Raw genomic sequence first — 27,174 nt, 5'->3', positions numbered from 1 at the left:
AAAATGAGAACAGTAGTCCGAATAATCTAAATAATCCTAAGTAATTTGCAATTGTATTTTTGAGTATCGCCTGCATTGAGGATTGAACCTTCAACATCCAGAAGAGTGAAACTTACAACATAATTTTACTAAGTGCATGAGAATAGTCAGTAATGAGTAAAAATGAAAATATTCAGCACAACTAAGTGTGCACAAATCTGCATCGAATAAAGGATATCCTCTATTCAACGGATATTTTTGCACGTTTAGTTGTACTGAATATTTTTGGATTACAGAAAGAATTGTGAATGAATCTATAATTGATAATATAAGTACATAATATAAAACAGTAATAAATATATGTAATAATTTATGTCCATATATGTGTGTGTATGTGTGTGTTTGTGTGTGTGTGTGTGTGTGTGTGTGAATGAACAAAGCAAATGATGGTGTCTATCTAAAAACCCAATCTCATCTGCCAAATTGCAAAGCATCGATTGGCCTAAGAATTATTTATTGGCGTTTCAGAATTCACCAATCAAAACAAATATTCATATTTCCGTACTGGTATGAATGAAACATTAATGAGGCCTTAAAAATTAGATTTATAGCTCAAATCTCCATCTCTGCTGCTGTTATTGTGGTTGTTAGAGTTCTGCATAGAGCTCAGAAAGATCATGCCTAATGATTGCCTAGTTTGGCCTACATTAAGTCCTAGTCCTAGTCCTAGTCCTTAAGTTGGTGATAGTTACTTGTTAACTCACAAGATTACAGGTTTTTACCTCTGACACCAATAATAATAAGGCTCAGCAGTTGCATATGATTTCAGAGAAAGTTTGGTCCAGAGTGCAAAACGAAGTAATATTGAAAGTAAAGAAGTAGTGGGGTAGAAGTAATATTGCCATTCTCATCCTATCGATTTGCGGTCTGCACCGTATGCCTTTGCTGAAACACAGATGATAAGATGACACCCCCCTCCCCCAAATGCACAAACAAAAACTTAACAGCTATCCAATTTCTGATTGTGTACTTTAAAGTAGATGTCTATATTCTGCTAGTTTTACATTTTTACATGGTTGCAGAATTTATTTACACAATAGTTCCCAAATAATATCAAAGTAAATTGCATTTACTTTTACAATGTCCAAGGATATCTCTAATAATTGTTTATCCTGGCAATTCGTGCTTATTTCGATTGCACTAGCAACTATTAAATGGACTCTTTCATTAATAACTATGTCTGTAATTTTCACCTCTTTTTATCTATCATGTTTTATTATGTCTTTCTTACATTTTTCTTTGATAAAACTAACCGTTAACATAACTAACGGTGGATCCTGATGCTGACAACTCTTGGATTTTCACCAGAGCTCTGTTAGCCAAGTTGTGATTATAATATCACTTGGTTCAAAATCTGTCTGACATAGGTGGCCTTCAAATGAACACTACTGTGTTGTTATGGTCTCTATCACAGTTAGGATGGGTTCGACTTTAGAAAATTACACCTGCTGTTGTTGTTATGGAAGAATAGAAGGAAGACTTCTGCACAGAGTATACAAGGATGGTATCTCTAGATTGTCTGGTCTGCATGAAGTTAGATATTTGTTAACCTGCAAGACAACCAGAGAATAACGGATCCTGATGTTGATTCCTTTCAGATTTCCACAAGAGCTTTGTTCATCAGGTTGCAGCCCTGATACCTACCCATCAGGAATGGCCCTGCCAGGAACTACAATTCCAGTTGGTATAGCTATAACAGTACCATGTTACTATGATCCCTGTTGTTAAAAATTTACAGAGAATCCAATGGTCATATTATGGGGTCTTTGTTCTTTCCAGGCATCCATAAACATTTTACTTTTTTCATTTATAACTTAACTAGCAAGCTAACCTGGTGTTGCTCAGCAATGATCAAGTATCCGTGTGTACTCCTACTCAAAGCTATGGTCATTTATATTATCCTTTCATTCTAATTTTTTAATTTCTAAGTTTCAATTTTAGTTGGTTCAAGGGAATTGACTTCACGACAATTTATAGTGTTATTTCCCTTGATTTCTTAAATTTTTTTTTAAAAAATGAAAATATTTTTCTGATTTTACAGTTGTTAATTGTGACCCTAAGTGAATGACTATCAGATTATGTAAAGTTTATAAGTTTATCATTGGTAGCTTTGAGTTTTAACAGAACACACAGACTCGATTTTCATTGACTACTGCAAGATGTAGGGGAGAGTGCCACTCCTTTCTCTGAATTGCTCTATTCACTATTAATTATAATGCTGACTTTACTATCAAGTTGTATTTTGATAATCTTTTGTGTGACCCGACTGAGGATTGAACCCTGATCTCCCAGCATGTTAACAAACATTCTAACTGTTACGTCAAAAGGGTGAGTAAATATAAAATTATAGAAATGCAAAATAAGAATAAAAATATTAATAAAAGGTTTAGAACTGGGAGCAGAAGTAGGTAGAGATCTTCATATATTTCTGGAGGCATGTATGGCATAAACATGTTGATGTACCTGTTCCTGTTAGATCATCAAAGTTAAGCAACAGGTCTAAAGTGGGTGACCATTTCGGAATTTCAGGTGCTGTATGTGCTCTCTGCTTATCTCGGCATTGCTTCCAATAATCCTAAACCTCTCCTTATTACTGGACTCAAGCAGTTCCGATTCAGGAAAGGTGTGGATTGCGCAACCCTTGCCTCAGAATTACACATGCAGATACCCTTACAAGGAGTATCCAATTTCTCTTAAAACTGAATGGAGGTATCGATTGACACTGGAGGTGTTCGTTACTTCTTTTTTTCATCACTACTTATTGATACGGTGGGAGGGTTCTCAAGGATAAGAGTTAAAAGGATTCTTGGTTGGATGATGATTGCCATTATGTGAGAATTGGTAACAGTCAGTGGTTGAAATGGGCAGATGATTACTTTAAAGGGCTTGATTTTCCTAGAAAATAGCTTGACAAGTATTTGTTTATATTAGACTTGAAGATAACCATACTGTAGTCGGTTGGTAAGCAGACTTTGTTTTCTTGAGATGTTCTTGGAAAGAAACTTAATTCTTGGAAGTTCTGCTTGTTTTTTAATACAGAAGGAGAGAGAGAGAGAGAGAGATTGCGGAGACAAGAAAGAGTGCTTTAAGTGACTCGTCTCACAATATTGGAGAAATACTCTATCTTAGGCCGTATCTGACATATAGGTAGAGGATTCAATCAGGAATCAGGTACATTCTGGAGTGGTAGGATGATCCAATTTAAGACTCAAAAGTTATACATCTCCTCTGAGCAACACTGCCTTAGAAGTTATTGCGCAGCAAACAAATATTCTTTCCAAGTATAAATGAGATTAAAGGTAGATCATGTTATTAACTATGTATGTGTATTAGCTGGGTTTTGGTACAGTGATATACATACACAATATATATATATATATATATATATATATATATATATATATATATATATATATATATATATATATTTCTGTGGAAATCTACTTCATTTCCTTATAATATATACCAATCCTTATTTAAGAAGCTCAATGTAATTACAGAGCAATATAGTGAATGAATGACAAAAGTTTATATTCCAAAGTTCATGATGTTGACCATCTTATAATTTTTTCCTTTAATTCAGTTGGCATTTACAATTCTTATTATAAAGGCATTTACAGCTTCTCTTCCTATTTTCGGATTTTAATCATGTCAAAACACACTTTATTTCCTTTTAATGGATTGATTGTTGCTACTTCTTCTGATGCGTTAAGGGCATTATAGATTCACTAATTGATATAATAATTAAGTGACTGATTTTGTGCTACGAAACAGATACTGTCAAGAATTGTAAATGTCAACTGAATTAAAGGAATAAATTATAAGATGGTCAACACCATGAACTTTGGAATATAAACTTTTGTCATTCATTCACTATATATATATATATATATATATATATATATATATATATATATATATATATATATATGTATAATATTTTATTTGTTTTACAAAAGTTTAGTTGTAAACTCTCTGATAAAATTTTTATTATGGACTAAACCTTTGTATAAGCAATATCGCCTGAAGAGGTCTCTAGTTACTTGTAATTGTCTTAGCATAACATGCTCATGAATGTGTAGCGACATATTAATGCTTATGTAAAACAAATAAAAAGTATATCTTGCCTTACTTTGGTATTGAGCTCTCTTGCATTAATCTGTTAAAAACTTCATTGGTTGCTTTATCTCTAAAAAAATATTAACCTGGAATTTATATATACGAGAGGTGTGCAATAAGTAATGTCCCTGACCCACTTCCAGTTGTCTGATCTAGCTGAAATTTTGCATGTGTAATGATTTATATCTCTACGGGTTATGTGGCAAATTACAGTTCTGAACTAATTGTGGTTTCTGTTTTACAGGTGTTTGAACTGAGTCAGGTGTGAAATGGAGCCTGGTGAATGTTGAGCAGTGATCCGGTTTTTGTATTTGAAAGGACGCACACCACAGGAGACTTTTGATGAAATGAAAAAAACTTATGGTGATAATGCCCCATCATATGACCTAGTAAAACACTGGCATTGTGAATTCAAACATAGCCGGAAGTCTGTGGAAACAGCTCCCAGACCTGGTCGCCCCTCCCCTTTTGCCATTGATGAAGCATCTGTCCGTCAAGTTGAGGCTGCCATTTTTGAAGATCGGCGCATTACTATTCGCCAAATAGTCCAAGATGTCAAGATTAGTACAGGGTCTGTGGAAACTATCATTCATGACCATTTGCATATGCATAAGGTGTCTGCCAGATGGATTCCCAGGTTGCTCATACCATTCCAGAAGCGAGAACATGTCGAGTGCTCGAGGATGAATTTGGAGATGTGCCAAGAAGATGAGTCAAAGATTTTCAAAAGATTGATTACACAGGATGAAACCTGGGTCCATCACTATGATCCAGAGACCAAAGCCCAGTCAATGCAGTGGAAGCACTTGGACTCACCACCTCCAAAGAAGGCAAGAGTGCAGCCCTCCGTTGGCAAGGTCATGCTCACAGTCTTCTAGGAGCAGGACGGAGTAGTGATGACAGATTTCTTGGCAAAGGGTACCACAATTACAGAAGCCTATTATGCTTCACTTTTGAGGAAATTAAGGGAAGTTATCAAAATCAAGAGGCGGGTAAGATCAACAAAGGTACCCTCCTCCTGCAGGACAACGCTCCGGTCCACAACTCGCATGTCGCCAGATCAGAAGCACGGATGTGTGGTCATGAAATCCTTCCCCGTCCTCCCTACTCTCTTGACCTTGCACTCTCTGACTTTCACCCCTTCCCAGCCATGAAGTTGTTTTTGAAAGGAAAGCATTTCCCAGATGATGTAGCCTTGATTTCTGAAGTCATGTCGTGGTTGGAGGACCAATCTGGGGTGTTCTACAAAAACGGTCTCCAGAGCTCCATCAAATGATGGAAGAAATGCATAACTCAGGGTGGTTCCTATGTAGAGAAAGACTAATAACTGTGCCAAGTTTCGCTGCTCTACTGCTATGGGAAGTGGGTCAGGGGCTCTACTTATTGCACACCCCCTAGTATATATATATATATATATGTATATATGTATATTTTATTACAGTTTTATCTGTTTTAGTTACACATGCTTCTGTTACTGGATCGTATTCATGATCCAGCAACTTCGTAACTTGGTAATAAAAAATATATATTTGCTCTACAATAGTATTGAGCGCCTTTTTCAGGTTTTTACTAATTACCAGTTTTGATATATATATATATATATATATATATATATATATATATATATATATATATATATACTAGCAAAAGTACCCGTCGTTGATTGGGTTCAAAAACAGCCTACAGAAAATGGACTCTGATTTATTAAAGTACGATAGGTTATGAAAAGGTTATGATAGGTTGTAAAGAGATAACTTCGAATTCGGGGGTATCAAAACCAAAGAAAAATATGATGAAAGTAAGAATAAAATAGATAAACCCCATAATTTATTATACCATACCTGTTCACACTGAAATACTTATCACAATATTCTGTGGATCTATATCAAAAAACCTTGTTAAACTTTGTGACATATTTCCATTCTATGGAGATCAGGCACGAACGAACACCCCATAATTTTATTATACCATATTTCTTCAAACTGAAACATAATTATCAAAGTATACTTACGCAGATAGATATGAAAAGTTTTTATTAAAGTTTGTGCCTATTTCCATTCTATGGAGGCCAGGCGTGAACACAGGCCCCACAATTTTATTATACCATCCTCATTTAAGTTAAAACATACTTATCAAAGTATTCTTATGTACATCTATATCAAAAACACTTGTAAACTTTTTTTAAAAATTTTTTATTTCCATACTTTGTGGACTAGGCGCGAACGCAGACCCCACAATTTTTATGAATCACCGTTCTGCAGGATCAAACATACCCATTCCTGTGTCTCGATACATCTTCTATCATTATATGTAATCAGTTTTTTAAAATAGGAGCCTATTCGTGACCAGACACACACACACACACACACACACACACACACACACACACACACACACACACACACACACACACACACACACACACATTCAGCTTTATATTATATTATATATATATATATATATATATATATATATATATATATATAGAGAGAGAGAGAGAGACAGACAGACAGACAGACAGACAGACGGATTCCAGCCTTGAATGTTTTACATGGGAGTGATTAGGGATTAGAGCTCAGTCGAACACCTACTCTAAACATTAAGTTTATTCAGTATTGTGAGGCTAGCAACATCTCTTCTGTGTGAAAGAGGCTGTAAGGACAAGAAGAGATCATCTCCCACCAGATTACAAAGGCAAGAAGGTGTGTTCTAAGTGGCACCTCCTCAAATGTTGGAGATGTACAGCATCTCAGGGTATATCTGACATATAGGTAGAAGATTAAATCAGGAATCAGCTACATTCTGAAGCAGTAAAATGAGCTGACCATTTAAGATGCAAAAATTATAAGTCTCCTCTGAGCAGCACCTCCTTTAAAGTTGTTGCTAAGCAAATAATGTATAAGTTGTTGCGCAGCAAATAATGTATAAGTTGTTTCCAAGTATAAATGAAACTAAAGTTAGCTCATGTAATTAACTATGTATATTAGTGGGTTGCATCATTCGTGATTGAAAACCTGTTTTTCATGTGAATTGCAACGATTCATTAACCAAATGAATGGTATGATGATGAAGATAGAAATAGTGTGACATACAGGATGCGGGCGATATTTGTCGATAAGGTTTTTGTCTAGAAAAAAATAACACAGTAGTTCAATTTTTGAGATTGGTTCAGCAAACTTGAATGAGTTTTATGTTTCTGAATTTTTGAGATGATGATTTATAGTTTGCATTTTTTTTGTTATTATTTGGACAACTTTTCTCATATTGTTTGATGTTATCCATACAGTGTTTTGGTCAACGTAACCTCTGACCTTCAGATATTTCTTGTCAAACTCGGGAATCATGCTGTTAAGATTGGGAATCTACATGCTGATTTAATAAATGGCTTCTGTTTGAAATTCTGTGCAGATTCCCAAATTTGACAGAAAGATGCCCTAGTTCGATAAGATAAACCTAAATCAGGTCAAAGGTTACATCGGCTGAAACGTTTTCAAAATATCACTCAAGATGAGAACAGTAGTTTGGATGAGTTTTCCTTCATAACCTGTTCCGTCAATTTCACTCATAAACATATACGTCTTTGAAACAGGGATTTTATTGCTATTGGGCTGGTCCTGTTCAGTCTCAGGATGTTGATCATCCCAGGCTTTACATTGTCTCTGAGAAGGGGATTAGTTTATTGCTAATTGCCTGCTAATGCCGAGAGGGAAGATCAAGGATTTTTTGTAGGCTAGAGTGTGCTAATCCTAGTACACTGACTTTTCAAAACCATAGTTGTCCTTGTGTCTTACCTCCTGAAGAGAAGGTAAAAAAAAACTTAATTCATGTTGTAAAGATAAAAAGTGACATGTTTTGATTGTGGTACAGCGTTTGAACCAAATGAATCCGACTTTTGCTGACGCAGAGTTACAGAAACAGCCAAATAAAAATCAAACTGTATGTATTATTTGGATTCATCGAACTACTGTTCTTATCTTGAGTGTTATTTGCACAACGTTTTGGTCGATGTAAACTCTGACCTTCTTCAGGTGCATCTTGTTGAACTTGGGAGTTTTTCTATTGAATTTGGGAGTCTTTCTGTTGAACTCGGAAATCTGCACGGAAGTGTGAATGGAGCCTTCATTTAATCTACAAGAAGTAGCATGCTCTCAGATTTTCGATCATACATGATACCATAATGATATTAAGTTTGACAGAAAGATATCCAATTTCAACAAGATATATCTGAAGAAGGTTACAGCGACCGAAATGTGAAAATAACATTTAAGATGAGAACAGTAGTATGAAGAATACAAATAATACAAGTAATCAATCCTCATCTCAAAAATTCAAATAATTAACTGGAGTCAAAATAAAAAAAAATGAACAAAATTAACTGGAGTCAAAATAAAAAATGAACAAAATTAACTGGAGTCAAAATAAAAAATGAACAAAATTAACCGGAGTCAAAATAAAAAATGAACAAAATTAACCGGAGTCAAAATAAAAAATGAACAAAATTAACTGGAGTCAAAATAAAAAATGAACAAAATTAACTGGAGTCAAAATAAAAAATGAACAAAATTAACTGGAGTCAAAATAAAAAATGAACAAAATTAACTGGAGTCAAAATAAAAAATGAACAAAATTAACTGGAGTCAAAATAAAAAATGAACAAAATTAACTGGAGTCAAAATAAAAAATGAACAAAATTAACTGGAGTCAAAATAAAAAAAGAACAAAATTAACTGGAGTCAAAATAAAAAATGAACAAAATTAACTGGAGTCAAAATAAAAAATGAACAAAATTAACTGGAGTCAAAATAAAAAAAGAACAAAATTAACTGGAGTCAAAATAAAAAATGAACAAAATTAACTGGAGTCAAAATAAAAAATGAACAAAATTAACTGGAGTCAAAATAAAAAATGAACAAAATTAACTGGAGTCAAAATAAAAAAAAATGAACAAAATTAACTGGAGTCAAAATAAAAAATGAACAAAACTAACTGGAGTCAAAATAAAAAATGAACAAACTTAACTGGAGTCAAAATAAAAAATGAACAAACTTAACTGGAGTCAAAATAAAAAATGAACAAACTTAACTGGAGTCAAAATAAAAAAATGAACAAAATTAACTGGAGTCAAAATAAAAAAATGAACAAAATTAACTGGAGTCAAAATAAAAAAATGAACAAAATTAACTGGAGTCAAAATAAAAAATGAACAAAATTAACAAAACGTTTAAATCATGTTTATTTTTATTTGAAACTTATTTATTTTTTAACTATAAAAATTAACGAAACAAATTTTATCATTTTTATTTTTCACAGGAAAATTTGATTAAAAATAAATTCTATACTGATTAGGCAGAAATCAACCTTGTATTATTTTTTTGGATTCATTGAATTACTCTTCTCATCTTGAGTGTCATTTTCACAATATTTTAGTTGATGTAACCTCCGACTTTCTTTAGGTGTATCTTGGCGAACTTGGGAATGTTTCTGTTGAACTCAGGAATTTGGATGGAATTTTGAACGTAACCCTTATTTACTTCACAGGAGTAGCATGCTCTCGTTTCGTCAGCCATGACTGAATAGAGGTCCTAAGTAATTTGCAATTGTATTTTTTGGTTACCCACACTGAGAATTGAATTTTCAATCTTTAGGATAATATCACTTTTACAATTGATTAATTGTGGAAGTGATATTCTCCTGAAAGTTAAGCATGCTACCCCTGTGAAATAAATAAAAGGTTCCGTTCGACATTCCATCTGAATTCCTGAGTTCGACAAGATACACCTAAAGAAACATGAAAATGACACTCAAGATGAAAACAGTAGTTCAAAGAATCTAAATAATACAAATAACCAGTCCTCATCTCAAAAATTCAGAAATGTAGAAATCAAACAGTTGTTATTTTACTTTAACCCTAACCTTAGCTCATTTTTATTGCCTTTGGTTACAGTTATTTCTTACTTTTTTTTCACCCCTTCTTTCTTTGTTGAAAATTCTTGACAATCATTAATTTATGATTTAATCAATTTGCAATTAAACTTGTCACCTACTTTTCTCACCTTTTCATTAGATAAACGCTTTGGTATCTTCTGGCTTGTTATGTTATGGTGTAAATGTTGGAAAAAAACAATGAGAAAAATCAGAAACAGTGAAATGGATAATATATGAACTAGAAAATACAGAAACAATGTCAGTTGAGTGGGAACTCCACTCAACTGAAAGACAAGGTCAAGTTACAACTATCTCTCTCTCTGAGTCTTGGGTTCAGACTGCTGAAAAGCAGAACCTGGTTACTGGAAGTGACGTCAGGAATAGTCCATTCGTTACATGAAAAAGGCTTGTCCCCTTTTTCATGTAAGTAAAAATAAAAAGAATTAATAAATGAAAATAAAATCAGAGAAAACGGGAATCGAACCCTGGAGATAAGTTTTAAAGAACAATAGGTTTGTAATGGAATGTCCAATAAATTGTTGATTCTGATAAAATATTTGATAAATATAAATTTGGCTGGAAACTATGCACATTGTTAAGTAGAATGAATAATAAAATATGGGTTATATGAATTAGATAAGTAGGTTAAATTTCTTTGTAAAACAACAAAGAGAATGGGAAATTTCCTGGTCATCAGAATGTTTCAAAAACGTGCAAATCGCGCATGTTGATGACACATGAATTATAGTCACGTTGGCCAGACATGTGATTTCTCAATATAGGAAAGAGTTCGAAGTTAGAGTTAGTTAGAGAGAGTCAGAAAGTCGGAGAGAAGAAGATGTAAAGAAGAAACTTTGAATTCCTGGATGCAAAGCCATTGACCGGTCATATGGAAGAAATAAATGATCATCATGTTTTTCATAACTGCCGTCTTCTGTGTTCATCATTACAAAGAGAAAAGGTATTGTCCATTTTATGCATAAGAACCATTTGATAAAATCATCATCTAAAAAATATGTGTTAGAAAGTATATGTGTCAAACTATTTATGTTATATAAACACGCCCGTTTCATACAGAACTGTCAAAAGCATACATGCCAATCTCTCGGACTATCTATCTAGATATCGAATCGCCTCTCAAAGTGCATTTATCTGTACTCTCTCTCTCTCTCTCTCTCTCTCTCTCTCTCTCTCTCTCTCTTTATATATACTTGTTAATGTCTCCATCCCATCTCTTACAATATGAACATCTCAACAATATGAACACTCACAATGAATATATATAATAACTAGCATATCTTCCAACAACATGATTAAGACTCTAATCTCTCACTAAGACTCTTATTCTTCTTATAACATGAACAACAAAAGAACATTCATCATTCTAATAATAACACCACTACGTAACACATTGTCAGAAGATATAAGAGTGCCACCCTAACATTATGTAAAGAGAAAAATCCAAACCAAGAATTGATTTTGTCTGGTGCAGAAACTATATCAGTATATTTAAATTCAAGTTGTACTAATCAATTCCTTCAGTCATTGTTGTGATAATCCTTATGGTAAGTAACCGATACTTGCTAGATATCGGTTATTACCATAGTGAGGTTGTAGGATGGACGGAGATTGAAGAGAGAGAGAAAACGAACGAGGAATATCGTGCTCGGTAGATATCAGACTGACCACTACCCCGGATGTCGCCAGGGGCCGTAACTCCTGTGACACCTGCGGTGGTCTCCCTTTATTTGGTAAAGACATTACAATGCTCTTTTTTTTTTTTTTTTTTTTTTTTTTTAAAGTTTATTTTATTATTATTATTTTTTTTTTATATTCATCAAGGAGTTTGTTCATGCGTGGTGTGACTGGAGTGTTTGCGTTGCTGGGTTGGAGGGAAGCATCTGTCAACCTAAGGGAAAGAAAATGATAATTATGCATTATTATGTACAGGGGTATTTGTAGCATTTAGCAATCAAATCTTTTGGGTGGCCGTCTTGTGCGGCCTGAGCGTCTGAGGTTTGAAGAGTGTTGTCCCTGGTTTTCTTTAGATTTTGGTGATGCTGTCACATGCATGTGTCCCTCATCTTCAGATGAAGAGTATTCAGGTGGTCGTGTGTGAGGTTTCTTAGTGGCTTAGGGATTTTTTTGAAGAAGCTGGCATTTCTTGTAATTTGGTTGTCCTTGTGTGTGGCAGTAATCATGGATCCCTTTTTTTTTGTTATGGTTAATGGGTTAGGTTGATAGGGGGTGTGTGCCTTTAAAGTGTGGTCGCTTTTTACAATGACGGTGTCACCCACACTCAGATTATTGGGCTTTACGTATACTTTTCTGTCAGCATATTTCTTTATTGTTTTCTTGGCTTGAGTGTCACGTACCTTAATGCTATGGTCTCCAGCTATAGGTGCAACTAGGTGTGGCAGGCGGTTTTTTATGGTCCGGCCAAATAGAATTGAGGCTGGGGAAACACCGGTGGTGCAGTGCGGTGTCGTTCGGTAATCTAACAGGAATTTGAATAGCTCCTGCTTCCAGCTTTGGCCTTTGATTAAGGCGGCTTTGATGGATTTTTTTACAGTGTGCATGAAGCGTTCTGTTTCAGCATTGGCCTGGGGCCATAGAGGTGTTATCTTCCTGTGTCTGAAACCGGTGACGGAGGCGTAGGTTTTGAAATCATGGCTGTTGAATGGTGGGCCATTGTCTGTTTTGAGGGATACTGGTACCCCGAATTCGGCAAATATCTTGTCTAAATGGGGTATGACCGAGTTTGTTGAGATAGAGTCCAGGATATCGACAACAACGTAGCGTGAGTACTCGTCTGTGACAACAAGAAGATATTTTCCATTCTGGAGATGTCCAAAGTCAGCACTAACCTCTGTCCATGGGGCTGCTGGTAGTGGGGACATTTTCTGCGGCTCCCTTGCCGTTTTGTGAGTGCTGATCTGACAGGTGTGACAGTTCCTGATGTTTTCTTCTACTAAAGGCTGCATGTTTTTAAACCAGACTTTTTCCCGGAGGAGGGCCGTGGATTTCACGACGCCTTGATGGCCGGCATGGGCTATTTTGGCAGCTCTGTTTTGTAGGGTCTCAGGTAGCACTATCCGGCGCCCTTTCAGAATGATACTGTCCTCATGTGCTAGTGATAGTTCATCACGGTTGGCATGTAGGGTGAGAAACGTGGCTTTGTTTATGCCGTCATTGGCACCTTGCCATTTTGTTGGTGAGGATGGCTTGAATGACTGCAGTGAGCGTCTTGTCTTTCGCAGTTTCCATTGCAACTTCATCAATTGTCATTGCTTTGGGGGTCGACGTTGAGAGAATATAGTTTATATACTCCTCCGCTATTTTCTGCTCCCTGTTGCTTGGTGGTAGATCTACTGGATGGCGGCTGAGATAGTCGGATGGGTTGTCATGACCTGGTCGGTATGTGACAGTCATATTGTATGGCTGTGTTCTCAAAACCCAGTGTTCAATGCGCGCAGATAGTTGGGAGCGGGTGTTATTAAAGATCGATGTTAAGGGCTTATGATCTGTGTGAACCGTGAATGGGGCCCAAAAATATATATGTGAAAGTGTTCACATGCCCACGTGATGGCGAGGGCCTCCCGCTCTGTTTGAGAGTATCTTTGTTCCACTGTGGATAGTGCTCGGCTTGCAAATTGTACTACCCGCCCGTCTTGTGATAGTACAGCAGATATGCCTACAACACTGGCATCGGTATATATCTCAGTATGTTTGTTAGGGTCGAAGTAGGCAAGTGAGCATGCTTTACTCAAAGCCTCCTTGAGGTTTTTTAAACATTCAGTGTGGTGCTCAGTCCAGGACCACTGAGTGTTTTTTTTTGTTAGCTGACGCAGTTCATGAGTCAGGGTTGCGTAGTCTGGAATGAATTGTGCACCGCAAAAGTTGGTCATCCCCAACAAACTTCTGACTTCTGATGCGTTTTGGGGGTCTGGTAATTCGAGGATTGTTTTTATTTTACGGTTACTTGGGCTGATGCCTTCATTACCGAATGTGTGTCCGAGGAATTCCAATGACGTCTTGTTGTATTCACACTTGCTGCTATTCAGTGTTAGGCCTTTTTCGCGTAGTCGTTGAAATACTTTCTGGAGATTTCCGTCGTGGTCTTGCTGGTCCAATCCAAAGCAAAGAATGTCATCACTGATGTTGATGGCTCCCTCAATCCCTGCGAGTGCCTGCTCTTCCTGAAATATTTCGCTGGCGGAGTTGACACCGAAAAATAGTCTTTTGTATCTATATAGGCCCAGGTGTGTTGCGAACGTGGTAACGTATCGGGATTCTTCAGCTAGTTCCAACTGGTTGTAGCCCTGATTGAGGTCTAACTTGCTAAAGACACTGGCTCCCGATAGAATGGCCTTCAGCTCATCAAGTGTGGGGGTAGGGTGACGTTCCCTTTTGATAGCTTTGTTTGCCACTCTCATATCAATGCAAACTCTGATTTTACTTTGGTCTTTCTTAGGTACCACCACAATAGGGGATACCCACGAGGTTGGTCCTTCCGCTTTTTCAATCACCCCCAGTTTCTCGTCTTTCTGTATTAGCTCTTCTATGTCCTTCCTTACATGAAAGGGGACTCTGCGGTATCTCTGAGCGATGGGTGGTATATTTTCATCTATGTGCAGATGGACTTTTTTCTCTTTAAGTTTACCTAAGCCATTGAATAGGTCTGCATAGTCCTCCAAAAGCTTAAGGGTTGTCTGCGGGATTTGTGTGTCAGAGTTGCTGATGTGGTTAACTGGGAGCTTTTTTGCTGATAAAAGTTTAAGCTTTTCACATGTTTCCCAGCCAATGATAGGTTTTTCTGGGCTTTTTATTACATGTATGTTAGCTTGGCAGGAGATGCCCCCAAACTCTAGGAGGGTCCTAAATTGGCCTAGAACTGGAGTAGTTTGCTTGACCCCAAATCCAGATATCACAGTTTTTGTCGGTCGGAGACATGGTGTCGGTTTTAAACACTTGAAATCTGCTTCAGACAAAATGTTGATAGTGGCTCCTGAGTCGGCTAACACATTGAACGTTTGGTGGCTATTGCCAAAAGATATATCAAAACAGGGAAGGTTTTTCATCTTACCTGTATGAAACACATATTCTGTGTCACTGCCGCTGGTTAAGTCCTGCTGGTTGTCCTCGATGCAGTTCACCGGTCGGTGGCTGGTTTGGACTTGTGGACGTGGAGGACGATTTGTTCTACGTTGTCTGTCCTCGTCGTTCATTTTTCTAAAACAGACAGAGGCGAAGTGCCCCCATCTCCGGCAATAAGTGCATTGGCTCTGGAATGCTGGGCAAGACGTTGGTCCTCGTTCATGTGGATATTTTCCGTTGCAATTCCTGCACTGAATTTGCCGGGGACAGTCACGTGTCTGTCGCTGTCCGTACGTGACTTTGTTTACTACTGCAGTAGTAGTTTGTATTGTCGTGTCCTCTAAGCGCATTTGTTGTAGGTACGCTGTTATTGTTTCCGTCGTCCTGGCATAATTTATCAAGTCGTGTAGTGACATGTTAGAATTTATTAAACCCTTTTGCCGGACTTTTTCTGATGAACAGCCTGTTATCAGTTGAGACTTTATCTCAGCGTTTGCGTCTGCAAAGTGACATGTAGCTGCTGCTTCTTTCAATTTCCGGTAGAAGTCCTCTACATTCGGCGTGGTTTGTTTGATGTTACGGAATACAAATCGGTTGTATTCCATGTTATTTTAATTGATATTTAAATGAGCCTGTATAGCCGAGACGAGTTTGTCGAAGTGGGTTTCGTTTTCTCCTGGTGTGGTCTGTTCGGCTGGTAATTCGTCAATGAGGTCGTTCATCGCCTCACCAACAAACGTTAGCAAAATTGCTTTTTGTCTTTTATCGCTCTCTATGTCGTGGGCGATAAAATAGTTCCTCAATCTGCTAATGTATTTCGTCCATCTTGCTGCTTTGGCTTCTGACTCACAGTCGAATTCCGGGTAGTGAGGTAGGGCAGCCATGTTTGTTTTGCAACACGTGTGACTGTTTGTTGTTGTTTTTTTTTTTTTTCGTGCTTTCTTATGTCTATTTTTGTAAATTACTCTATCCTCGTCGCCAATGTGATAATCCTTATGGTAAGTAACCGATACTTGCTAGATATCGGTTATTACCATAGTGAGGTTGTAGGATGGACGGAGATTGAAGAGAGAGAGAAAACGAACGAGGAATATCGTGCTCGGTGGATATCAGACTGACCACTACCCCGGATGTCGCCAGGGGCCGTAACTCCTGTGACACCTGCGGTGGTCTCCCTTTATTTGGTAAAGACATTACAATTGTGATCTTGTTTCTGTAATTAATTTTTGTAATTTGTAGAATTTGTTATTTGTTCATTGGAAGTGATTTATTAACAATTATTACTCTCCCATTTTCTTTTGACAGAGTTAGCACGAGACACACTTAACAAGACTGGCAGGTACCGAGTCATTGCTGGAATTATGTCTCCAGTATCTGATCATTATGCTAAAAAGGTATGGCTGATCAATATGTTATTTTTTTTTTCAAAATATCTTTGTTATGTGCTTGTATCTAGGGGATATTAAACTTGTAACAAATATAAAAAAATAACCCTAAAAACCCAATTACAAAAGAAATATTTATTTTACATAAAACAAGTCGAAAACAAGGAAACATTTATTTTAACATAAAGAATAAACAAAACTCTATTTACAAATATTAAATATGCTTTCTTTTTTACTACTGGAGATTTGAAAACATTTGACAAGGTCGAAGGGAAATAATCAATTTTAACTTCAGTCTAATGTTTTTATTTAAAAGAAAAATCGAGTAAAAAGAGAACATTGAAATAATATTTCTTTGGTTATTGAGAAAGAGAGAAATCTTTATATTTACCAAAAGTCCAGTTTTTCTTTGAGGGATGCAGGTAATTAATTCTTTTAAATAAGTTCTTTTCAGCTGGAGAATTATTCTAGAAATTTTGCCAGAGTCAACAGTAGTTAGCATCTTAGCTGTATAACGGTTATGTGCATAACTAAAGAGTTTATGCGAACAGCGTTTTTTTTTTAATAGTTTTGGTGAATGGAGCGTTCTAGGATAGCTCAAAATAGAGTATGTTAATATTTCACATTTTAGAACATTCTAGAATTGCTCAAAATAGAATACTTTAATACTTCACATTTTAGAACATTCTAGAATTGCTCAAAATAGAATACTTTAATACTTCACATTTTAGAATGTTCTGGAAACTCTCTAAAAAGAACATTTTTATATTCCATGATGATGTAATATTTTTAATAGTAATAAAATAACTTTTTTAATATTATTATAAGAAACTGGAATATGAGTAAAATATCTTCCTATCACATTTTCCATATAAAAGTAGCATTTAAATTTCTACTTTTCTTTCTTTCTCACTCATCATTTCCCTCTCTCTTTCCCCATCCTTTCTTTCTTCTTTGCTTAGATTTTCCTCTCTATGAACACACACACACACACACACACACACGCATATTCACAGACAACTCATTTTATATAGATTCCTCAAGAAATGAGTTGGCATAAGAGAAGAAACTTCTTGATTAAAAATTCAAAATTACTTCCATTTTATTAGTGTATAATCTGGCTGGAAAACTAGCCTCTCACACCTGATGAAATTTGTGCCAGTTATGGTCAAAGAATCAATAATTTTTTTCTAACTTTTTAGATATGTAGGCATTCTAGATATTAATCCAAAGTAATATTGATCAAGAAAATAATAACTTTGTGGAGGTTTGTTTTGTATTCTTTTTAGTCTTAGCCAAACATGCAAACATGCACACAAGCAATGATAGCAAGTGCAGGTTCTGTCACGCAGAAGTAGAGTATGAACCACCTGACATTCAACTGTAAGGTTCTATTAGGCGGGGGGATACTATATGACAGGCACAATAAAATGTGCAAATATCTTCACTGGATGATCTGTAAAAAGTTGAATATTAAATGCAACAGCAAATCCTGGAAACATATACCAGAAAGAACAGTTGGAAATAAGTTTTGCACCATCCACTATGACTATCCAATCCTTTCAGCTATCTACCTAGAAAACAGATCCATAAAACCTGACATAGTGATATAGAAAAAGAAGGAGAAAAACTCCCTGCCTTATCTCTTATGCCACTCAAAAATTGATGCTAGATTCATGCTAGATGGTCCAAAAGCAGTCTGAAGCATTCCATACGTTGGTATTTTTTCCAAGTTTAAAACAGAATTTTATTGCATGTCATTTTTCTAAAGTGTTCTCACATCCAGATTGCATTTTTGAAATTCACCAGATTTGACAATCAGGTTTTAGTAGGATGTATTCCAATTCCTGTTGTAGCTGTTTATTTGAATCTGAAATCATAAAAATTGGTTAGTCATCTCATATGATGTATAATTTTCAAGAGTCTACAACAATTTTAAATGCCAAAACAAAAAAGGTCTGGAAACTTATTAAAGGCATTTCGTATATAATCCTCACAAAATATGCAACCGAAGGGACCATATATGAGAACTGTTTTTCTAAATGTTGACTGTTTGATGAGCTATGATGGTCGTTCCAAAAGTAACGCCTCCTATTTTTTTATTCTGCCTGAATGGATCAGAGGGAATTGCAAAATGCATTGTTATGATTGAACTTATGAATTTATGACTTGAATGTTTCATTTTTCTATTGCAGATATTGATGGTGTAAGAAAAAAAAAATGCACCATTAAATTCCTCCATGCAAAAAATTTGAACTGATCAACATTCCCCAGTGCCTGTTGAACATTTACAAAGCCGATGCAGTTGATATCAGCACAGTTAGGAGATAAATTTGGCGATTTCAGAGTGATGACAGAGATATGTGTGACAACCTGTGCTCCAGATGTTAATGATTAAGGCATTGTTCATTGTTGACAAAAGTACATTCAGAATAGTGACTATGTAGAAAAATAAATTCTGGAGCACAAAAAGTCACTTGTTTTAATGGTAGAATTCCCATCTTCATAGCCATACAACGTTTTAGCTTTTGAATAAAAAAACAAGAGGCCTTACTTTTGGAATATCCTTCGTATATAGTGTCAGGAAAATTATCTATCTATATATCTATAAAAGTGAAATTTTCTCTGTGTGTGTATGTGTCTGTATGTGTGTGTACATTTCCCTACCAAATTACTCTGTCAATTTTCAGTCTACAGACTTGAGATTTGACATAAAGGGGTATTGAGATTTGGGAAAATCTTTTTAATCGGTTTTCGACCAGAAATTTAGCTGTCAAGGGTGCAAAGTTCAACGATTTTGACCTTTGAAAACTCTACCAAACTCGTCCACTAATTTTAAGTCTAAACAATTGAAATTTTAGATGTAGGTTATTTGGACATGGATCAAACTTTTTAATTTGATTTGAGTCACTAGCAATAAATCTTAAAGGGTCAAAATTGGGGTCAAAGTTAAGAAAAATTTGATCTCTGCGGTCTCTATAAAATTACTCAGCCAATTTTTGGTCTAAACATTTGAAATTTTACATAAAGTGTATTCAAACTATAAGGCAAGCTTTTTAATCAATTTTTGGCTGAAAATTTGGCTGCCAAGGGGTCAAAGTTAAAAAAATTTGACCTTTGCAGTCTCTAGGAAGCTATTCAGCCAATTTTTGGTCTAAACATTTAAAATTTTACATAAAAGGTATTCAGACATGCGGCAAGGTTTTTAATTAGTTTTTGGACGAAAATTTGGCTGACAAGAGGTCAAAGTTCAAAAGAGTTGACCTTTGCAGACTCTATCAAACTCCTCCGTCAATTCTGTGTCTAAACATTTGAAATTTTAGATGTAGGTTATTTAAACATGAGTCAAACTTTTTAATCTATCTATCTATCTATACACCTATAAATTCGTTTTTCTTTTGTGTGTATTGATATTCATATTAAAAACCCTCTTTTCTATTTATTTAAAAAGAAAATACAATTTTCTTATATATGGGTTGTGGAATTGCATTCACTAGCAAAAGATCTAGCTAGTTTGCATATTCTTTTAAACATTCATTGTAATTAATTCCCTATTAGTTGCTTTGGTTTTCTAATGGGATAATCATCTTTATTTAACTATTACGTGTGATTATATTCATGCAGATATTCTACATGATTTATGCTTGCATAATATTTGCATAAAAAGTTTATAGTAAACACAAAATTGTTTCCATATATATTTATGTATACGTATATATTTTTGTTTAACAAATTTTGCCTACCAAACTCCTACTAGAATTTTTGGTCTACAGACATGAAATTTCATATATAAGGTATTTGAATCCATGCAAAACTTTATATTTTGGTTTTAACCCAGAAAAATCGGTGCAAAAGTGTGAACATTAAAAAAATGAAATTTACCAGGTGGAGGTCGAACACTGGCATTACGAATGCATAACGTAGTAGCTGTTGGTTCATGTTTTAATTTGAGTCTTGCAGTAAACATGTTTTCATAGCCCAGTCATTGACGGCAGAGGCAAAATAAATCGTGAGCTGAATGTTTTGGTTTCAATTCTCGGTGATGGCGCATGAGTCTTTTTTTTAATACTTTTTAAATCATTGCTATATATTGCATCCAATCTAGCTATCTATATATCTATAAAAGTGAAAATGTTTGTCTGTCTTTTTTCTATGGTAGTTAAGGAAGACTACTATACAGAAAAGCATTACTTTACATATTCACACTTTTTAATATATAGCCGGGCAGAACTGCTAGTATATATATATATATATATATATATATATATATATATATATATATATATATATATATGCACATAAAGTTATGAACAATACATAGGGCCTGAGCAAAGCCGGGCTGAACTGCTAGTTATTAATAAAAATAGCTTAAACTTAAGCACTTACTTTTTTGAAGACGTTTGTAAGTAAAAAAAAAACGATTATTGAACATATTTAAAGCAATTATAGACAATCCACACTCCTATTGGGTCTTATTTACAACCAAATCTTATTTTGAACATCATCTGATGAAACCTCCTGATATTAACTCCCTGTGACAAAGGAGACCTAATATTTTCATTACAAACTTTGCTTTCGTATAAGCTGTATCACCTGAAGAGGTCTCTAGTTACTGGTAACCAGCTGACTGAAACATGCTCATGAATGTGTAGCAACATATTACTGCTTATGTAAAAACAAATGAAGAGTATACTCTGCTCTACTTTGGTATTGAGTAATCCTTTATTAATCTCATTAAACTTCATTGTTACTTAGCTTCTAGAAAACAATAACCTCAGATTATATATATATATATATTAAGTAATGTGATTTATAATTTAAAAATTTAAAAAAATTTTTAAAAATTTAAAAATCAAATTTTAATTAAATTAACAATCAGTTTCATAAGAAGGAACAACAACAAAGTCAATTATCTGTACGATCGTTTCGGAAATCCGTGCTTTTTATTTGTGGTATACATGAAGTCACGTAGAACAATTATACATAGTTTTTTTGTTAAGCACGGTCTCCTCATCAGCAAATTTAGGAGGATTTCTATTGAATTGAAAAGACACCAAAAATAAACCTAGCATTAAAAGTAAGGCAGATGAATCTGAAAAATTGAAGTAAAAGGTTTGGATTTAAAATTTATAAGAAAATTAGTGTAGGTTAGAGATAGAAATGAGTAGAAAAAAATATATATATATATATATATATTTTTTTTTTTTTTTTGAATTTACATAATAAATTTGATTTAAAAATATATAGATATAGTTACCTTTTAGTTTTTCTTTTTTTGAAATCAGGAACTGTATTTAAAGTAGTCATTTAGATGTTTGCTATAGCTTTTTATTTTATTGAATGATGAATTTTAAAAGGGCGACGCTCGTGCAGTAAATTGTTTCCGTTAGCGTATTTTGATTTAAAGACGCTACAGTTAATATATATAGAGAGAGAATATTTATTTTGCAAGTTTTTAAGGGGAGATAATTGTCATGTGTTATTGGCTTTAATTATTATTTGATTTACGAGTCTAAGGGCGGTAATTGGTCTAACTTAATTTATTAAAAAAAAAAAAAAAAAAAAAAAGTGATCTATTTTTACTAATGAGTAATTTTTAATGATTTAAGGTGGTTTATATTTATTAAATTTAAACCAACGTTTATGATTACATGATAGAAGCTCGTGTCTTGAATTTACTAGTTTGGTAGTGCTTTTTATATCTTCATATTTTAAAATTTTTAGGGTTTCTTTTGTACATAATGTACAAAATTTATCTCCTGGTTAACATCTGCCTTACTTTTAATGCTAGGTTTATTTTTGGTGTCTTTTCAATTCAATAGAAATCCTCCTAAATTTGCTGATGAGGAGACCGTGCTTAACAAAAAAACTATGTATAATTGTTCTACGTGACTTCATGTATACCACAAATAAAAAGCACGGATTTCCGAAACGATCGTACAGATAATTGACTTTTTTGTTGTTCCTTCTTATGAAACTGATTTTTAATTTAATTAAAATTTGATTTTTAAATTTAAAAAATTTTTTTTTAATTTTTAAATTATAAATCACATTACTTAATATTGAATTAGCTCTAGGACATTTAACTATCGAGCTTATTATATATCTAAATTACAACGAGCATTTCCTGTATTTTAATTAAACTAGTAATTTCACGATTACATTAAAATACACTTAGCTCTTTAGACTATTATTCTAATCTCCTTTAAATTATATATATATATATATATATATATATATATATATATATATATATATATATATATAAAGTTTAGTGGTTATATTTAAATTCTGAAAAAAGAACATACAGACACATATATTCGAATTAAGAATTTATTGTTTGACAAAAGGAATATATAGAAGGGGGTTATGTTGATTTCCTTAATCCATGGATTTTCAATAAAGGCTCATATCATCAGAGGAAATGAAATGCGGTTAGCAAAATGTTCAGCTGTGAATAGACACTTATTTTGCTTTTCAGCACATATATTGAAAATAGTTTTTTAAGTGGTGAATGATAATTATATGGAAATAATTATAGGAAAAGGGAATTTGATACAATCTGGACAGTCCATTATCGGAAGGAATACAATGTCCTCCAGGGTTATAAATCCAGGTAGGTAGAATATTGGTCAAGGGGAGAAGGCAGTAGTCCCATATAACAAAAAAACGTGGTTGCTCCTTATTGATTTTCCAAAAGGTATACAGAGGCAGCCGTATTCGTTGGTGCATTGAGTGTGTTTTGTTAGATGTAATCCAAAATCTTTTTAGGTATTGACACAATTTAAATATAACCACTAAACTTACATATTGATCTATGCTTAAATATTGAGCTTCTCCTTTTTGGCTAGGATTACTTCTAGTAATAGCTATCAGGATCTTTCATCTGATTTCTAATCAGTGTCTTATCTCGATTATATATATATATATATATATATATATATATATATATATATATATACTCAAATAAAGTATAATTAAATTAACACTTTGCTTTGGTCTTCTCTTATCTTTTCTTTCGAAAGATCGATTTTTTTAAGTTAGTTCTTCATTTTTGAAAATGTTGGTAATTGCGACGCCTTTTTAAACTACTGTCTTTCTTTAAAAAAACAAATTTTTGCTGACTTTTCTTGCTGAAAGAATTTTTTAGATTTATATTGACTTTTAAAGAAAAATCTGCTTATTTAATACAAGCGCAAAAGACAACTTTTAATTTTAACCAATAAAAAACGCCCTTTTAATTATTCATAAAAATTAACATAAGCGACAAATTGTTATTTTATTTATATTTTATAATTTGGTTTTACTTTGTAAATTATATCGAAGGAAAATATTTATTTTTAATAATAATTTTTAATGGAAATCGATCTAGACAAGGCATGAAGCCACTTGATTTAAGGATCTAGCCAAAACAAAAGATTATTTTTGCAAAGACAGGAGATGCATAATGACCTTAATCTTAAAAAAAAATGTTATAGGTAGAGGGGAACCGTCAGCAAAGAGACTGGAACATATTGATGCTTCCATTCAGTCTCGAAAGACAAAGGATATTCCCTACAGGGGCAGCTGCACGTGTAATTGTGAGGCAAGGGTTGCGCAATTTCCATCACACCTATACTTGGTAGTTTATTATTAAAAGAAGATTTTTTTAAAAATATTAATTAGATGTGTAATAAATAGGGCTACAGCAACGGAATATTCTTACCATTGTTTTGACTGCCGAGTATCTATCCGACACAGACAGTTAATCAACCGAGAACTACATTACTGTATATAAAAACATATAAGATATTAACGAATATATATACATCAGAGTCTAAACAATGAAAAGAATATTCTGTTGTCCCAGGCCTAGTAATAAATCCTTTTGTTTGTCTCTTCTATGCGGCGGTTATGTAAACCACATATTGAGTGGAGAAATTACCCATGTGATTATTTATTTTCTTTATTTTATCTGCCATTCAGTGGCATAGAAATCGACAATGCTGAAGTAATTATAATAATTGTCTTCATGAGTATTTCGTTTTATGACATTTACAACCTGTGAAAATCAACAGCCAACATCCTTCAGTAACCATGGTGATTTATCCACGCCTCTACAGAAGCTATCTTTTATTAAGTAAATAAGCCGTTTGAAGCCGTGACACATAAGCATCAACTAATATCACTCATTATCACTATTAACATTTCTTTCTGTTTACTTTTTTCTTTTTTTTTCTTTTTTTTTTCTTTCTTCTCTCTCTTTGCGTTTTTCTTTTTTCCTTTTTTCTTTCTCTTTTTGTTCTCTTTTTTCTTTCTTTTTCTTTTTCTTTTCTTTCTCTTTCTTTTTTTTTTACAAAGAAGTCACAACTTATCAAGGCCCAGAGGCCACTCGAGGATGAGGGTGAAAGAGTGTACAGTAGTCAATGGGACAATATCATAGTAATCGTTAGTAGTGTAAATTTGGTAAAGTGGATTACTTAAGAGGAACAACTCATCAAGAACTTGTTTACATTGAACTTGAAGATGACCATATTGTAGTCAGCTGGAAAGCAGGAAAACGGAAGAGAGTTCCACAGGTGGGCAGTTCGAAGAAAGAAGCTTTGTTCATGGAATCTACGTTTAGGTTTAGGCACAGATAAAGAGTGGAGGGATTCAGCTAGATGGGTGTTTCTCGTGAAAGTTTGGTGAGGAGGAAGGACCAAAGATTGGAGCTCACACGAGCACTTGCCATGAAAATAACGATAAAGCAGAGACGGGCTCGCAATGTCTCTTCTGTGAGTAAGAGCTTGTAGGGAAGAGAAAAGGGCATCCCCCACTAACAAAGTCTATTTTGAACTCTGTCAAGGCAGGATAAGTCCTTTCTAGCAGCTCCTATCCAGATATGGCAACAATCCTTGGATGTACATGGCTCTTATATATGTAGAGAATTGCATCATCAGGTAGATATCTACAGGATCGGTAGAAGGATCTCACCATTTTACCAGCAACCTTGCCAACGAATTTGATGTACGTGTTCCATTTCAGATCAGGAGTAAAGGTCAAACCCAGAAGATTGTCAAAACATGGAGCCTCCCCAAGACGAGAGCCATTCATTTCAATTGATGCCAAATGGAGATAAGAGCATTGATGATCTAAAGATAGAAGCTTGGTTTTAGATGCATTAAAAGTAATCAGACACTTTTTCCTCCATTGTACCACTTGCTCAAGATCAGAAGAGAGAGAATCAGAGAGAACTTGGCCATTTACGGCCTTGGATGTGCTGGCATAGATGGTAGTGTCGTCAACATAAATATCTATGTATGATCTAAGGATGTGATTTGGAAGATCATTGATGTAGATCAGGAAGAGATTTGGACCCAGGATGGACCTCTGAGGGACTCCAGCATTAATACTATGAGCTTCTGATTTTTGCCCATCAACCACTACTCTTATGAACCTATCTCTTTTCTTTCTCTTTTCCTTTCTTTTCTTTGCTTTGCCTCTTTTTGTTTCTTTTTCTTTTCTTTTTCTTTTCTCTTTTCTTTTATTTCTCTTTTTTGCTTTCTCTTTTCTTTTTCTCATTTTTCTAAGTTCTTTTTATCTCAAGCGGAGATTTGTGTCGATTAATCGTTATCTTCATTCTTCTTAGATATTCCTTTATTATCGTCTTAGTGGATTTATTTGAACTCCATGTGTGAACTGCATTGCTGCCGGCCATCTTATTTTCACCTCATCATCTTGAATCTGCCTTTGAATGAATGGGTTGAACAATAGGCAATATACAATATCTGTATTATATTTCTCTGTCTGTCTGTTCCACTTTTTCTCAGAAACTACTGTGCCAATCTGGCTGAAATTCTGTATGGACTTTTGTTATAAGGTGCAGGGAACAAAGCATTATGGTATCTGTTTAATGCAGAGTTAAAGATGAACAGGAATTAGTCACCACAATACCACATTTACTCTAGAGGTCTAGAAAATACTAAGGCTTATTTGGCATAAATTTTTCTTAGACCTTTGTTAGAATAAGGTGCAGCAAACTAAGTATTATGGTATTTGTTTGATGCTCAGTTAGGAATAAATAGGAATTAATAGGTAGTAGTTTTATTTTTATAAGAAAAGAACATTTTGTGGCTAAATGACGGTTGGCAATCTCTCGGTGCGATTTTGCATATAGTTTTTGAATATTCAGTGTAGCTTAATCACCATATATATTTTATAACTTACTTTCTAGCTCTACTTACGTATTGAGCACTGTTGAAGTAAATACGCATAAATTTATACTTTTGTATATTAATTTTATGTGAGTAAATGAAGTAGTTATATATATATATATATATATATATATATATATATATATATATATATATATATATATATATATATATATATACGTTTTATTTTTATTACCGTATTTTTCTGTTAAGTTACATTATTGTTTCGACTACACAATCGTTTTTTTGCCATCAGGAAGCTACATGTAGGCAAAAAAACATTGTGTAGCCGAAACAATAATGTAACTTAACAGAAAAATATGGTAATAAAAAATAAAATGCATATTTGCTCTACAACAGTATTGAGCACTTTCTTCAGGTTTTTATTAATTACCGTTTAGTATATTTTTATACAAACATATTGTGCATGCCTA

General features: G+C 34.2%; 1 protein-coding gene across 1 annotated transcript in view; it reads left to right on the top strand.

Annotated features, from left to right (window-relative positions):
• The window catches only part of LOC145283510 (nicotinamide/nicotinic acid mononucleotide adenylyltransferase 1-like), a 103,437-nt gene that overhangs the window by 18,333 nt on the left and 57,930 nt on the right, over nucleotides 1–27,174 (top strand). Inside the window, exon 3 of the mRNA XM_080132346.1 lies at nucleotides 16,486–16,574. Within this exon, the coding sequence (XP_079988472.1) occupies nucleotides 16,486–16,574 (89 nt within the window). The remainder of the gene's footprint in view (nucleotides 1–16,485; nucleotides 16,575–27,174) is intronic.

This window comes from Euprymna scolopes, chromosome 8 (genome assembly GCF_053919585.1).
Source record: "Euprymna scolopes isolate OS-2025 chromosome 8, ASM5391958v1, whole genome shotgun sequence".
NCBI classification, from domain to species: domain Eukaryota; kingdom Metazoa; phylum Mollusca; class Cephalopoda; order Sepiida; family Sepiolidae; genus Euprymna; species Euprymna scolopes.
The sequence above is the reverse complement of the archived record's forward strand: the minus strand, read 5'-3'. Positions and strand labels throughout refer to the sequence as shown.